Source organism: Pundamilia nyererei, unplaced genomic scaffold (genome assembly GCF_000239375.1).
Source record: "Pundamilia nyererei isolate P.nyererei 1_Seehausen unplaced genomic scaffold, PunNye1.0 scaffold00249, whole genome shotgun sequence".
NCBI classification, from domain to species: domain Eukaryota; kingdom Metazoa; phylum Chordata; class Actinopteri; order Cichliformes; family Cichlidae; genus Pundamilia; species Pundamilia nyererei.
In genome coordinates, this window is record NW_005187650.1 from 587,796 (window position 1) to 601,984 (window position 14,189).

General features: G+C 40.2%; 1 protein-coding gene across 1 annotated transcript in view; it reads right to left on the reverse strand.

Annotated features, from left to right (window-relative positions):
- Positions 1-949: 949 nt before the first annotated feature.
- tmem164 (transmembrane protein 164) overlaps positions 950-14,189 on the reverse strand; it is a 21,523-nt gene continuing 8,283 nt past the window's right edge. The window contains exons 2-6 of the mRNA XM_005749570.2: positions 12,892-12,941; positions 10,473-10,539; positions 8,769-8,847; positions 5,099-5,199; positions 950-2,408 (exon numbers count right to left, since the gene is read on the reverse strand). Of these exons, the coding sequence (XP_005749627.1) occupies positions 2,202-2,408; positions 5,099-5,199; positions 8,769-8,847; positions 10,473-10,539; positions 12,892-12,941 (504 nt within the window). The 3' untranslated portion in view covers positions 950-2,201. The remainder of the gene's footprint in view (positions 2,409-5,098; positions 5,200-8,768; positions 8,848-10,472; positions 10,540-12,891; positions 12,942-14,189) is intronic.

Genomic DNA, 14,189 nt, shown 5'->3' on the forward strand with positions numbered 1-14,189 from the left:
CACTTTTTAGACTTTAAAATTGTCTCAGTGTGAAATCAACACATGCCTAATTCATTCACTTCCACGTCTCCTTTTTCAGGGTCGCTGGAGCCTATCCCAGCGGGGTACACCCTGGACAGGTCTCCTGGACACACACAACCATTCGCACTCACACCTAATTTAGAGTTTCCAATGACCTAACCCCACTAACTGAATGTCTTAGGACTGTGGGAGGAAGCCGGAGTACCCGGAGAGAACCCACACAAACACGGAAAGAACATGCAAACTCCACACAAAGGCCCTGGCGTGATGGTGGAATTGAACTCAGCACCTTCTTGTTGTGAGGCAACTGTGCTAACCACCGTCCTGCCCCATAAATGTAAAAACACGGTGTAAACCGCTCCAATATAAAGTCAGATTAGAATGTGGCAGACAAAAAGCGTCTGCACAGTTCTGCAAAAATTCCTAAAAAACTGATGCAAATTTTGTGTTATCCAACCTTAAATTAAAGCTAAAAGTCTCTATTTTCATTACACTTGATTTAAAATCCACTGCGACGGTGCACAGAGGAAAAACTTTAAAAATATGTATTACAGTTCCAAAAAACCCCACAAAAAACTATGGACCTCATTATCAGCATGAGCGCTGTGGTGTGAAATCCTGAATTATAATTTATATTGTTTGAAGCAGGGCATTTTCTGCAGTGTAGAGCTTAGATACCTTTTTACTTCCATGCTGGCTGCATGGCAAATCCTCTTAATCTTCTCAGCTCTTTGTAACAATATGCACATTTCCCACAATGCCAGTCTATTTGGCGAGCTCCAATTCATGATCACGGTATTAACGGAGACACAAAGTGGTAATATCTGTTGGTCGTCAGCAGAATAAAGTCAGATTTAATACTAACGCAAGCAACATGCTTAAAAGGCAAAAAATACACGCTTAAACATACACACAAGGAGAACTGTGATGAGCTACAATCACCTTTATTTTCAATACAGCACATACACTCAAACTGATAGAAATACAAAAGTTCCTCTTATCCCTTCTTTGCAGTGAAGTTTAGAATATGCTACAGTAATATACACACATCCCTCATATTTGAAATGATACATACCATGACTGACATCTTCTAACTTATCAGTTAATACTTCCTTTCAAACGGGCCATGAATAAATGACCCACAGTGACCTGATGCAGAACATCAGATGCATTTCTTAAAAACAAACTGGAGTGTGGCTCGTTACAGTTGCGGTGGAGAGAATGGATGTTTTGTAAGATACATTAATCCAACCCAGAAAGACACTTTATCTTGGGAAACACCGAATTCCTCCCACTCGAGATTATACTTCACTTATTATGGTCTAACGGCACAATAAAACAAAGACTAATAAACAAAAAAACTCCTTCACAGAGATAATATTAACATCCCACTGTAGATTTCTGGATCCTCTTTCACTGCTTTGAGTCGCAGCATCTAATACACCCTCCTGTCCCCTGATTATCACAACTGGAATGATCTGAACAAGTTGGAGACAGAAAGGCAAAAGAAACCTCCACGGCGATGCTTTCATAACCCGCACAGCCGTGGAGTCAAGTGGGAACAGAAGAACGCCAGAAAGCTTTCAGTCGTAACAACACTGAGAGTGTCAAACAGAAATCCTCACGCTATACACAGGCAGTAACTTTTACAACTGCTCAGATTTTCATTCAGCTCCAAAGTTCAAGTTTGAAGCAAATAAACTCGCTAACATATGATCTAGTGCAACTTTAAAAACCCCCCCGACAACAATCAGAAAAGTGTAACAGCTGGAGATCAGTAGTGACATTTGGGTGACCCCTATTTTCTGTCCTCAAAGCTTAAAAAGAAGCAGCTGGAGTAATTGCCACAAATTCGCTGACATATTTCTGAAAATAAAAAACAACAACAACAAAAAAAAAAAAAAAAAACGAACAAGGGCTAAAATCTGGCCAACGCCACAATTCTAAGTGCCAGCTTTAAAATGCCTGGTACGTTTGTGCATGCAAGCCAACTACAACGCTAAAAGAATGACACGAAGATTCACTGGCCCTGAAATGCTCGCTTGTTTCTGTGAAACAAGTCTTAAAAGATGCATTAAAATGTTGCTTTAAAAAGAAAGACAAAAAAAAAGACACTGTAAAAGCAGGCATTTGGAGTAAAAGGAGTGAAAGGCTAGGTCTGAATGCACCTTCGTGGACATTCAGTCAACTTTCTTGCTGCGCAGTCTGAGTGTGTCCAGCAGGTATCTGCAGGCGGTGCCGCTGTGCTGCGAGAGGAGTGTGAGGAGCTTCCCGTGGATGAGCGTCAGCAAGGTCTGGTGGCCCGTCGCCCAAACCCGGTACCAAGGGCCGTAAAATGGGTCGGACACAGCCGGGCAGAGCATGTTATTCAAGTTGACCTCAGTCGCCTGGAGGAGAGCAGAGACGAGACAGAGTAAGACCTAATTTGATGCCAATATGAATCCAAATTTATCCAGTGGATAATTCATTTTAATTTTTTTAAGCAAACATTATGGTTGACTTTGCTGTACATATCTTTACAATCATTCTCTTCAAATAGATTTCAGCTCCAAAAAGCAGACACTTAATTGACTGATGTCAGACTTCATTGCCTGGAAATCCTCCATGACTTATTAACCGGCTGTTGAATGAGTCGTATCATTGTAATTACTAAAGATTTTCAGGGGTTTTACAACCATTTAGTCAGCACATGCTAGAAAAGACAAACATCAGCACTGTGGGCCTTACAATCACAATTCATTGATTACTCTGTACTATCATTTTTCAATCAAGCAGCTACTCTCTGCCCTCTTTGTGCCAGAAACACCCTGGAACTTAAAGCTGATGAATTGCTTTGTTGTTAGGGAATAATGCTGATTTGCATCCAGCAGAAAATAAACTGAATGTTGGTCCAAAATAGGAGATCAATTTGGAGGCAACAGGCTGCATAATTTTTACTATAAACTCTAAAGTTGTGAACAAGCCAAACAGGGAGCATCAGTGGATCATCAATAATTAGGTGTTAATATCTCAGGATTTATGACTAACAATGTCACACACACACTTTTTTAGGTACACCCGTTCAACTGCTCATTAATGCAAATATCTCAGCCAATCACGTGGCAGCAGCTCAATACCATTTAGGCATGTAGACATGGTAGAGACAATCTGAGTTCAAACGTAGCATCAGAATGAGGAAGAAAGGTGATTTAAGTGGCTTTGAATGTGGTTGTTGGCACCAGACTGGTTGGCCTGAGTATTTCATTAACTGCTGACCCAACTGGGAATTTTCCCACGCAGCCATCTCTAGGGTTTACAGAGAATGGCCTGAAAAGAAGAAAATACCCAGTGAGCAGCAGCTCTGCTGGTGAAAATATGTCATTGATGCCAGAGGTCAGAGGAGAATGGCTGGACTGTAGGTATTCAGCAGAGCATCTCTCAACGCACAGCATGTCAAACCTTTAACCGGATGGCTACCACTGCTGCCAGCTAAGAACAGGAAACTGAAGCTACAATTCTCACTGTACAGCAAAATTGGACAGAAGATTAGAAAAACGTTGCTCGGTCTGATCTCTTGATTTTTGCTGTGTCATTCAGATGGTAGAGTCAGAGTCAGACTGTGGTTCAGGCTGCTGGTGCTGTAATGGTGTGGATATTTTCTTGGCACAGGTGGGGCCCCTTAGTACCAAAGTGAGCACGATTCAAACACCACAGCCTGCATGAACAAGCCAAACAGGGAGCTGACCGTGTCCATCCTTCTATAATCACAGCGTACCCCGTAATCTGCTTTCTTCAACAATGAGCTCACTGTACTCACTGGCCTCCACAGTCACCAGATCTCAGTTCAATAGAGAACCTATGGGATTTGATACAACAGGATATTTGTATCATCTGCAGCAACTCGTACACAGGTTGTCCTTCCTTGAAGAATTTTGATAAGTATTACCAACAGCATGCTGACAACAGTCCACATGAAGCTCTGAGCCTGTGCTGTCACAGTTTGGCCCTCATTACGCCTGCCAAATTTTCCTGCTTCTATTACAAATAAACCTCACTCTTCCCTTTCTACCCCAGTGACACCCTGTTTAGTTTATTTTTATTACTCACTTATTATTTTTAAGAGTAGTATAAAGGAAATGCACCTACAGTTTGCTTGTACAAGCTGGTATAAAATGATCTGAATCAGCTCTTTCGGTTTCAATATTTACTTATTGTAAATTATTTATGCGAAAATTTAAGTATTAACTTTGTAAAATGGGAAAAAGAGGTTGTTTGTTGGTGTTCATAAACACGTCGCATGTTCAGAAACAGGCCTAACATGTGTGCATCACTGTGGGGACCAGTTCAGACATGCATGGATTAAAAACATGACAATGATTATACCTGCTGTCTCTGTTTAGCTGCCTGCTGCAGACCAATCCAAAAATTGGCAGATGATTAACTATCCAGGACATATTGGGGGAAAAGTATGCATGTTGCTCAATGAGAAATCATCCAGAGTACTTAACTAAGCTCTATTTTATCAACTGCAGTGTGTAATGTTTTTTAGCTCTAGATAAAAGGCCATAATTTTAAATCCAAATATACATTTTCTTCCCTTTTAAATTGACCAATAGTTCTCCTCGTGTGGGTTTTCACCCATAGTTCAAAGTTATGCGTGTTGGTCATTTTAAGTTGGATACGAGAGTAAATGGTTGCGATAGTGTTGACCCCGCCTAATGTCAGCTGAGACAGGCTCCAACCCCTCCTATGACAGAGTGGATGGGTGAATGGATGAACAGCTCTAGCTACACTGTGAACTCTAAACAAAAATATCTAGTATTTTCACAAGGGTTTGCTCATTAAGCTTAGACCTTAACAGTCTAGGCCAATGCTGAAATACTTTTTTCCCTCTGTACCTGTGTAACTACTATTTTTTAGGTTTATGTTATTATTATTTTTTAAAAAACAAAAACCTGCAATTTCAGTTTGTTTGTTTTTTAAATTGTAAAGCTTGTAAAATATTCCTGTTTACCACAACTTTATGTCTAAGGCAGTGATGGTGTAATAAAAATATAGTGAAATAGCACACAGTGTCCAGCAGAGGGCTCCATCTTACCAGGCCAAGGAGCTGCAGGAAGGTGAAGTGATAGAAGAACAGGATGCCTGTAGAGAGCACAGCCCACCACATATCTCCCAGAGGCTCAGGCTTGTACACACCTGCAAAAAGAAACACTTTGAGTTAAAGAGACAGCAAACACACAAAATGTGTCATATGTGCCAGTCCTGGCCACCTGTTTGACGACATGTAAACTAGAGAAGAACCAAAAGCTATTTCTATACACTTCCTCTTTTATGTGTCCTTAACACGTCAGCAGAGTTCATAGAGAGAAAGTGGAACCGCAGAAAGAACAAGAAACAGGATATGGTGTCAAACTGGCTTTTCCTGTTTGCTCATTGCTGGCATTCGGAGGACAAGTACCAGGAAGTCGTATCAAATGTGCTCTAATTGTACAACCTTAATTCTGAAGATATTGGCATGCTGTAAATGTAATGGAATTTGATGCTTTAAGCTGCATTTATGAATGGGACAGAAATTAGGCTCTGACAGGATCATTCCTGCTTTTAATGCAATGCACACTGAGGGAATGACAATCACAGGTTTCCAATATTGGTTTTCTGTGTTCTTTGCGCACAGAGATTTCTCCAGATTTTCTGAATTTTTGATGATAGAGATGCACTGTAGATGAGGAACATTAATCTGAAATGCAGTTTATCGCAGAATGGAGAACCGCTGCCCATTTTCACTTTTTGTTGTTGCCATCAAAGTCAAAACGAGCTAATATTTTTCACATGTAAAATGTGTGAATTTAAAATGTGTTCTACTGTGAAGAAATTACAGCTTTGAGGTCTGCAAACCATTGCATTCTGCATTCATTTATATGCTAAACAGCATCCCAACTTTTGTGGAATTGGATTTGCATAGGCAAGAAAATAACCCCATCTGTTGAGCTCTACTGTTACATTGCTAATAAACATGATCAGGCACTTCTATTCTATTACTGGGTCACAAGCTTGAAAATTTGCATCGATGTCAGTCTTACCAGTTAAACAAGATGAACTGTCATCTGTGCTTACAGATCAAGGTTTGAATAAAGTTGAATAAACGTTGCTCCCACTGATGTCCTGCTTTAGACTCACTCATTTAGTTCCTTTTATCAACCCCTGGGTTTTAACAGCTCAGATGTCTTCAGTAAGAGCTGTGCTCATGTTCAAATCTGTCTGCATTCACAACACGTTGCATAAACAATTTTTAGGAACCATGTTAACTAGTTTACTGAGATTGGCAAAATCAAAAAGAGGCACACAACAAGGAAATAAGACTAGTTAACAAACTAGAAGTGAAACTTCCAGAGAGTAAACATAACTGAGTGTGGATCACCATGAGCTACAAAAAAAGGCATCACTCACCAAGTCCAGAATCAGAAACTATAACCTGGTCGCTTTTTTAAACCCAAGTCCATATCCAGCTTTCAAAGGCTCTCTATTGTGCTTTACTGAGCTTTCAATAATGTCTAATGCATAATAGACCTACTGTTGCCAAATAATCAAAAGATTAGTCCAATAATTCAGTTAAACTTTAACTAATACAGTATCAAATCATAACAATAGTGGCCTCAAGCTTTACGTTGTAAAGTAAAGACACTACAATAATGCAGAGAAAAGCCTAATAATCAAAAAAGATTACCCCCTATGGGCAAGCACTTGGCGACAGTGGGAAGGAAAAACTCCCTTTTAAACAGGAAGAAACTTCTGGCACAAGGCGGCTCAGGGAGGGGTAGGCATCTGCCATGACGGGTTGGGATGGGGATTGGTGGTTGGGTTCAAGTGATGGTGTGTGAACAAAATAACTGTCAGTGAATTTTTTTCAAAGTTGTGCAGTCACATGGCTTGGACACACTGGTTTTTCCCTTAGTGGACAATTACAAGTAAGCACAAAGTTTTACCACAGACATTGTCAGTCGGGACACCACATGGACAAGGGGGACAAAGTCTTTTAATCTTTGAAATTCAGGTGTTTTGGCGCCTATTACCACATACACAAACACTTGCAGAAAAATAGCTTGTTTTACAGAGCTCGGTACTCGCTCTGTTGTAATACGAAGCCACCGTTGCAACAAGTCAGTGTTTGAAATGTCTGGGAGGGATGAAATTTCACAGTTATCTGTAAAAGGTCTTATTGCATCTAGGAGCGACAGAAACTTCAGCCCATGCCAAGCTACAGAGTGGGGTTCACAACTGTTGAAATGCACTATATGCAAAATTCACCAACACTCTTCTGACACCACTGTTAATTTTGTTGACCAATGATTTTCGTCATAGTTTTTGTCCATGACTTTTATCATCGGGCGAAAATAAGAAGATAGCTAAATAAAAACAAATGTAGGAGGGCAAAAACTATGATGAAATGTACTGACACTTCAGTGATCAAACATTTTACGAAAATATTCTGGAGAGATGCAATTCAAATCAGACATAATCAAGTTGTGTTGAAAGAAAGGACAAGTTTGGAAGTGATCTCCTCGTACTGTAAGGTTGGATGAGCACATTTGATCTGCCCCTGTGTGTGTGTGTGTGTGTGTGTGTTTGTTTTAATGGTCCAAATAGGTCCTAACTAAATCAAAATTTGCTGTCAAAATTACTGCTGGCTGACATGATAACTGCAGAGTCCCAAACCTCCTCTGACATTATCGTCAGCACAGAAACTGCAGTTGGTGCTTCGTAGTATGGGTTTCTCTGACATTAAGCACCAATGGCAGTTCCTATAGATGTAATGTGTAAGAGGTGCAGTACTTTCAGCCATAAGCAGTATGAAATCTGCTATATAGAGATTGAGCAATTTAGTAGTGCTGTTTGAAAGTTAGCTGTATTAAAAGGCCTCCTGTATATGGTTGTATGAGACTCCTTTTGTGTCATCCAGGTCATTGTAGTCTAAAGAGCTAGGTTTTTATAGCGGGTTCACCCGAAACCTTGGCTGATTGTGACCTACACCCCTTTTCACATCTTGGCTCGTGTGATTAGGTAGAGCATAGGTGTCAAACTCTGGCCCGCCTAATTACATTTGGCCCGCGAAGCCATACCAAATTACTATTAGAGTACTATTAATACCTACTGGTATTATACAGCTAATATATATATTGTTTAGCGTTAAGCTTTGCTTGTTCCATATTCAGTTTTCCAGCAAAACTTATCTGAGTCCATAAGAAAAGATTGATTCTTATATCTGGAGGAAGATTTTTTTTTTCTCCAATAAATATTAATGTTAGCCCGCGACTTTGTTCCAGTTTTGAATTTTGGCCCACTGTGTATTTGAGTTTGACACCCCTGAGGTAGAGGATCAACAGGGAGTTCATGACCCTCTTGGGGGGACACTCCCCTAGGATACATGTTAAATCTGGGATTCGACACCATTTGAACTTAGAACTGAAGAAGCTTCTCGGATGAGAAGTGAAACGTCTTCAAGCAACTTAAAGAAGTCCAGACGCTTTTCCTTCCAAGCTCTTTAGAGAACTCCTTTTAGTTAAACTGGTTTTATAGTTGCTCTTCAGTATCATCTATGTAAGTGGAAATGACCAAACAATCTTTCATTAACAGACACTGAACAGACAAAACAAAAAGCTGGTATCCACAGCATCTCAAATGCCACAGACAAAAAGTGAATCCATCCATGGAGATATTATCACTTTGCTCGGCTGACATGTGAAAAGTCAGAATGAAGAAACACCTACCTCCTTTCCTGAAAAGATAAACAGGCACCAGGTACATCATGGAGTGCTGGATGTAATAGATCTCTTTCTCAAATGGCAGCTGAGAAAATGAAAAGCAAACAAACCATTTTAATTCTTTTACAGCACCCAGATACAGCAGAACAGCCCCCAACTTGCTCTGGGCCCTGAAATCTTAAAGACCTGTGGCCTCACAGTCTCCAGCTATGCTACTGCTTAACAAGCAACCATGACAGAACATTACCCAAGTGAACAAAGAGATGGAAGAACAGCAGGTACACCGTCTGTCTATTTTAGCTGCCTTTATAAGGCACCTTTCTTCTAACAATGTATGGCCTCATTAATGATCACTGTCATCATACAAAATCTATGATAATAATAATAATAAAATTGTATGAAACTTGAGTGTTTACAGCAGTTTGAAGTCGGAGCTTTCGTTTCTCAGGGATTACGTGTACATATGTTGACCATGTTTTTTTGGTTTTTTTAAAAACTGGGTGGAGTGGGTGGAGACGAGTGTCGCGGTGATTTGTGAAAGAAGAATGGCAGCAAAAGTGAAAGGGAAGATTTACAAGATTGCAGTCAGACTTGCTATGATGTCTGGTTTCGAAACAGTGGCACAACCAAAAAGACAGCAGGAAGAGCTGCAGAGCCCAAGATAGATGGATAGTTTAGAAACAAGTGAATCTCATGGACATTTTAAAGACAAAAGTTAGAGAGGGAAGGCTGAGATGGTTTAGATATGTGCAGAGGACAGATGCAGTGCAAATATTGAACAACAGATGTTGAATATGGCTACACCCTTTGTTTGTCCTGCTGTCAGGCAGCAGGAAAAGGCAACAGAGACGATTTATGGATGTAAAGCAGGAGGACATGTAAAGGGTTGGTGTGACCGAGGAGAATGGTAGGAACAGGCTTAGATGGAGACAGATGATCCACTGTGTCGGCCACGAAAGCATAATACGGGTTCCCTTTAATGGTATAACTCAAGAAACACATGAGATCTTTGTCCACAGTGTTTTTTTTAATTTACAAGTGACTGATGTAAACTGCCTCTTTTCCTGTTGGTTGGCAGGCACGTAATGTTCAGGGTGCAATCATAGTTTACTGTGCTCTGTAAGAAATACTGACATAAAGTTTATTGATGTTATAAAATGCAAAACAGCTGTGTAAGCCTTCATTCCCTGCTTGAGAAAAACAAGTTTATCTGATAGGGAACTGCAGATATGGCAGAACAGCTCAGCCTTATTTCTGTGAGAAATGTTATAAAAGGAAAAGCACTTAGTCTTAATGGCTATGCTGCGTTTTTTTTAAGTTTAAAACTTATCAAAGTGACTTCATTCAAACAGATCAAGTTTAAATTTGTGAAATATCTCCTGCACCCACTCAAGCTGCGCCTTGAGTGAGTCAGAGCTTTCAATTTTAATTCAATCGTTTTATACGGCGCCAAATCATAACATAATCATCATCATAGGTCTCTTTACACAGCAAGTTCTAGAGCTTACGATATTATAGAGGAAAACCAATGATACCTGCACAGACACAGTGTAGTCTTTTTCAACACAACATCGCCGTTCCAGAGGTAAGTGATAACATTCGTTTAGCTGCTCAGTGAGTGCGACACTTAACCTTGTACACCTTGGAGACCTAACAAAGGCTAGAAGAGGGCTGCTCATAAATGAGATCTGAAGATCACGGTCTACTTACCAGTCTGGTGTTGACTACAGGGAACATTAAAGCAAGTAATGCACCATTCAACATGTGGACCTGCAGCCTGAAAACAATAAAAATGACAGACATTAAAAATACCTACAAGGTCACTTGCTATTTACCTAATCTGTGTAAACCTTTCTGAGTCATGTTAGTTTCTCTCCTGCCCTTCTGGTTTCACTTTGCTCTCTTCCCTCTCCAGACACAGAGCAGCGCAGAGGAGAGAAGTTACCGGGGTTGAGCTATGGTTAAAACAATAAAGGCTTTCTAACAAGTGTGAGTCTGTCTAAAGCATCTCTTTCAGATTTATCATCAATGAAAGAAAAGAGGAAAAAACAGAATAGGAGAGGGACGGAAAAGGGCTGTTATTACTACACTCCCCTCTTGACTTCTGCAGGCCATTTGCCCTCCCCAAAGCATTCAACCCATAGAAAACTCTGCCACTACTGACATATGAATCAATTCCAGCTGATATAAGGGACAGAGGAACAGGTGGAGGACAGCTTAGATTCTATCCCATGTTGCCGAAAACCAATCAGACTCCTCCCTGATGCTGTTAGCAGCAGCTGTCTCTTACTCTTTGTCAAGGTCAGTTTCTTGTGGGAGCGCTTATTGTCTAAAGTCAGGTCAGTAAAGTTTCAGGCAATCACTCTCAAAATAAATTTGCTTTGATGTCACGATTTAACAAATCAGTGCATCCATCTACTCATTCAGACTAATTAGTATAATTTGGTTTGAAGCTTTTAGTTGCACCATCCAGCGCACACATATAGCCTATCTGCTCCTAGTGGGAGCTGCGATGCTTATTTAGTAAACCTGTATAAATAAACCCAGCATAAGGAAAAATGTGTCTTTTGAACTAACATTAATGTTAAGAGGCTCCAAAAACAGAACAGAAGCCAAGGAGCATGTGTGTCAGAGTGTGGAGCTCCATCTATCTCCTGTGACTGCTCTTTTTGTCAAATGAGCCAAAATAACTGTTGTGACAGACGAGGTCGCCGGGAAAACAGCAGTGCCGAAGTAATGCCGCTTCAAATAAGTCCGGCTGTCACTCTTCTGAAAAGCGGTTCATTCAAATTCAAAATTTACAAAGCGTAACGAGCATTAGCGACCTTATATTTTTCCATCACTGTAATTAATTGCATGTCATAGGCCAAGACCTGAACCTCTGATACTGTTGTAGCGTAAACTTCTACTTTATGTAGTAACTATTTAATATGACGCTGCTCCTGCTAATTTTACAATTTTTATTTGGCAAGTACAGTCCAGTGGTTGTTGAACTGCCTTCATACATAAAAGGGATAAAGATGTAATCTTAAACATAGATTTACCATTTGCTACTGCAGGAGAATCTGAGCTTTACACGCAACAAGCAAACGTTTCCAGCAGCTACTACTTCACATTACAGAAAGGCACAGTGACTGTTATTGTGAAGCAGTCACAGGAAATGTAGCACGTCAAAAATGTCAAATATAAAAATAATAAAAAAAGGATCTATTTTAAACTTGTTATGTGCTGTGCTCATTGCAGGTAGAAGACCAAACCCTCTTTGGTGGGTAGCAGGATTAGTTGGGGCATTCTACACGCCAGTCACTTTGAAACTGTAAATGTGGTGAAATAAACTTGAGGTTTGCATGTTTCACTTAGTGGGCCTGGTTCCACACCACCATCACAGAGTAAAATGCCATGTTTACACAAACAAATGACAAGCGCCTCGAACAAAAGGCCATGACTCTATTTCTTACATAAATGAGACAAATTAAAATATGTTGTTACGACAACAAATGAACTAGCCGACTATGTGAACGAACATCTTGACCTGGTGGATAAATAATGTTGGCAGTTCAGTAATTCTTCAAACGATTGGATATTTATTGGGGCATGTTTCACATTTCTATCCCATGTAAGAACCAGCTTTTTGTGGTTTCATAAAGTTGCTATGACTCGGTACACTGTGTTCACTGTGAGGCTCCCGTGGGCTACTGGAATAGAAAGTGACCCTGCTTGTATTTATTTCTGAGTAAATCCCACATCGTGTTCCCACCGGCAAAACCAGAGTCATTTCTCCTGAATAATTAACTGCTCAGACCGGATGAGTTGTTGAAGAGGAGACTATAAACCCAAACAAATACATTACTATACAACTGCTTACTATGGGGGAAACCAATAAGTAATTACAATCAACGTCAACCACAATTTGGATTATATGAAAACAAAAACCATGAGCTTTGTCTGCCCAGTCATTAGACGTTACATTCAGCAGGACAAGCGGCTCATATGGCAGTCGTGGCCTTTCTACAGTCTGCACTAAAAAACTCTATATTTTGCCAATTCAGACCTTTAAAGTTTAACTTAAATGTAGACGACAAGTTGAAAACACTAAACAGGAAGAACCCAGGAGTGCACGTACGCTCACCTGAACACAACCATAGCTGTCTTACATGGCGGGCAGGCCAGCAGGAAGATCTGTTGAGGAAAGCAGAGACAAATGAGCAACGACATTATTGCATTAAGCTCATACGGTTGTTATGGAACAGCTCGAAGGCTTTTAAGAGCTTTCAGCTCCGAGTTCTGCAAGAGAAAATGAACTGCTTTAACAAGTTTGTGCTAACACAAGAGCAGAAGCATTGAACAGAACATCCCAAAGGCAACTGTGAGGTCTCCTTAGTCCAAATCAAGAAAAAAAAAAATACATAGAAGAGGTTCAGACAAGAGGATAGGCCCACAATTAGGATGGAATTTGAGGCATTAGAGCTGCTGGGTGTTGGCACTAATGAGCTGATTTCATGCTAAACAATCTCAGTTCACAGCTCACTACTTGGAAGTCAGCTTTCACAAGAAAAGGGAGGCAGCATTTGAAAACAAAGGTGAAGTGACTTCCTGATATATTTCCATTGCCAAAAATGATTTCTACCAACAATCTGACTTTATTCTTGTAAAGGAGAGTGGATCAAAAGACAGCCTGCAATCTGTCCTTGGTGATTGGGCTACTGGGCCCCGAGAATAGTTCAAACAGGAATTTGTTCAAAACACCATCTGACACATGAAAACTTGGTTTGCCTGAAGGCTGGAAACAGAATTACAGAAAAGAAACTGACCCGAGATTCATTCTCCAAACACACAGTTGATATATTTGGTTTGTTTTTTGTTTTAAATGCGTCTCCGGGATTGATCTGCGGCGTGCCTATCAACTTTATTAATCTGCAGCGTGTGTGGGACTATTAAAAAACACTCAGACTTTCATAGTTATATTTACATCTTCAGCAATTTCCTAATGTTGTAAACCTGCTCAACATCTGGCAATAAAACCCTTTCTGATTCTGATTCTTTTCTACATATTTCCCCCTCATTCTAACACGTGAGTCATGTTTCGCGTTTTAAAACACCACAATAAAGTCACGAGAAGGAAACAATGCGTGAAAATGTTTTGCCGTGGATAAAACGTGCTTGCCAAAGCTGACAGTTTGTTGGTTCCTGCAGATGTCATTACTGTCAGCCTCCATTGTAAACAGGGGTTGGCGATACGTTGCTGGCAGTTAAACGTTGTCACTTTGATAATTTGTCTCATGTCTGAGCTATCAAAGCAATTAGACAACGTTCTGCAACTTGGAGCCCTCAAGTCTCTCATTTTAAATGAATAAGAAGTCGTTATAAAATAAACATGCCATAGAGTTGCGAGCTATTATCAAATAAATGTTGCATATAATTGGTTGT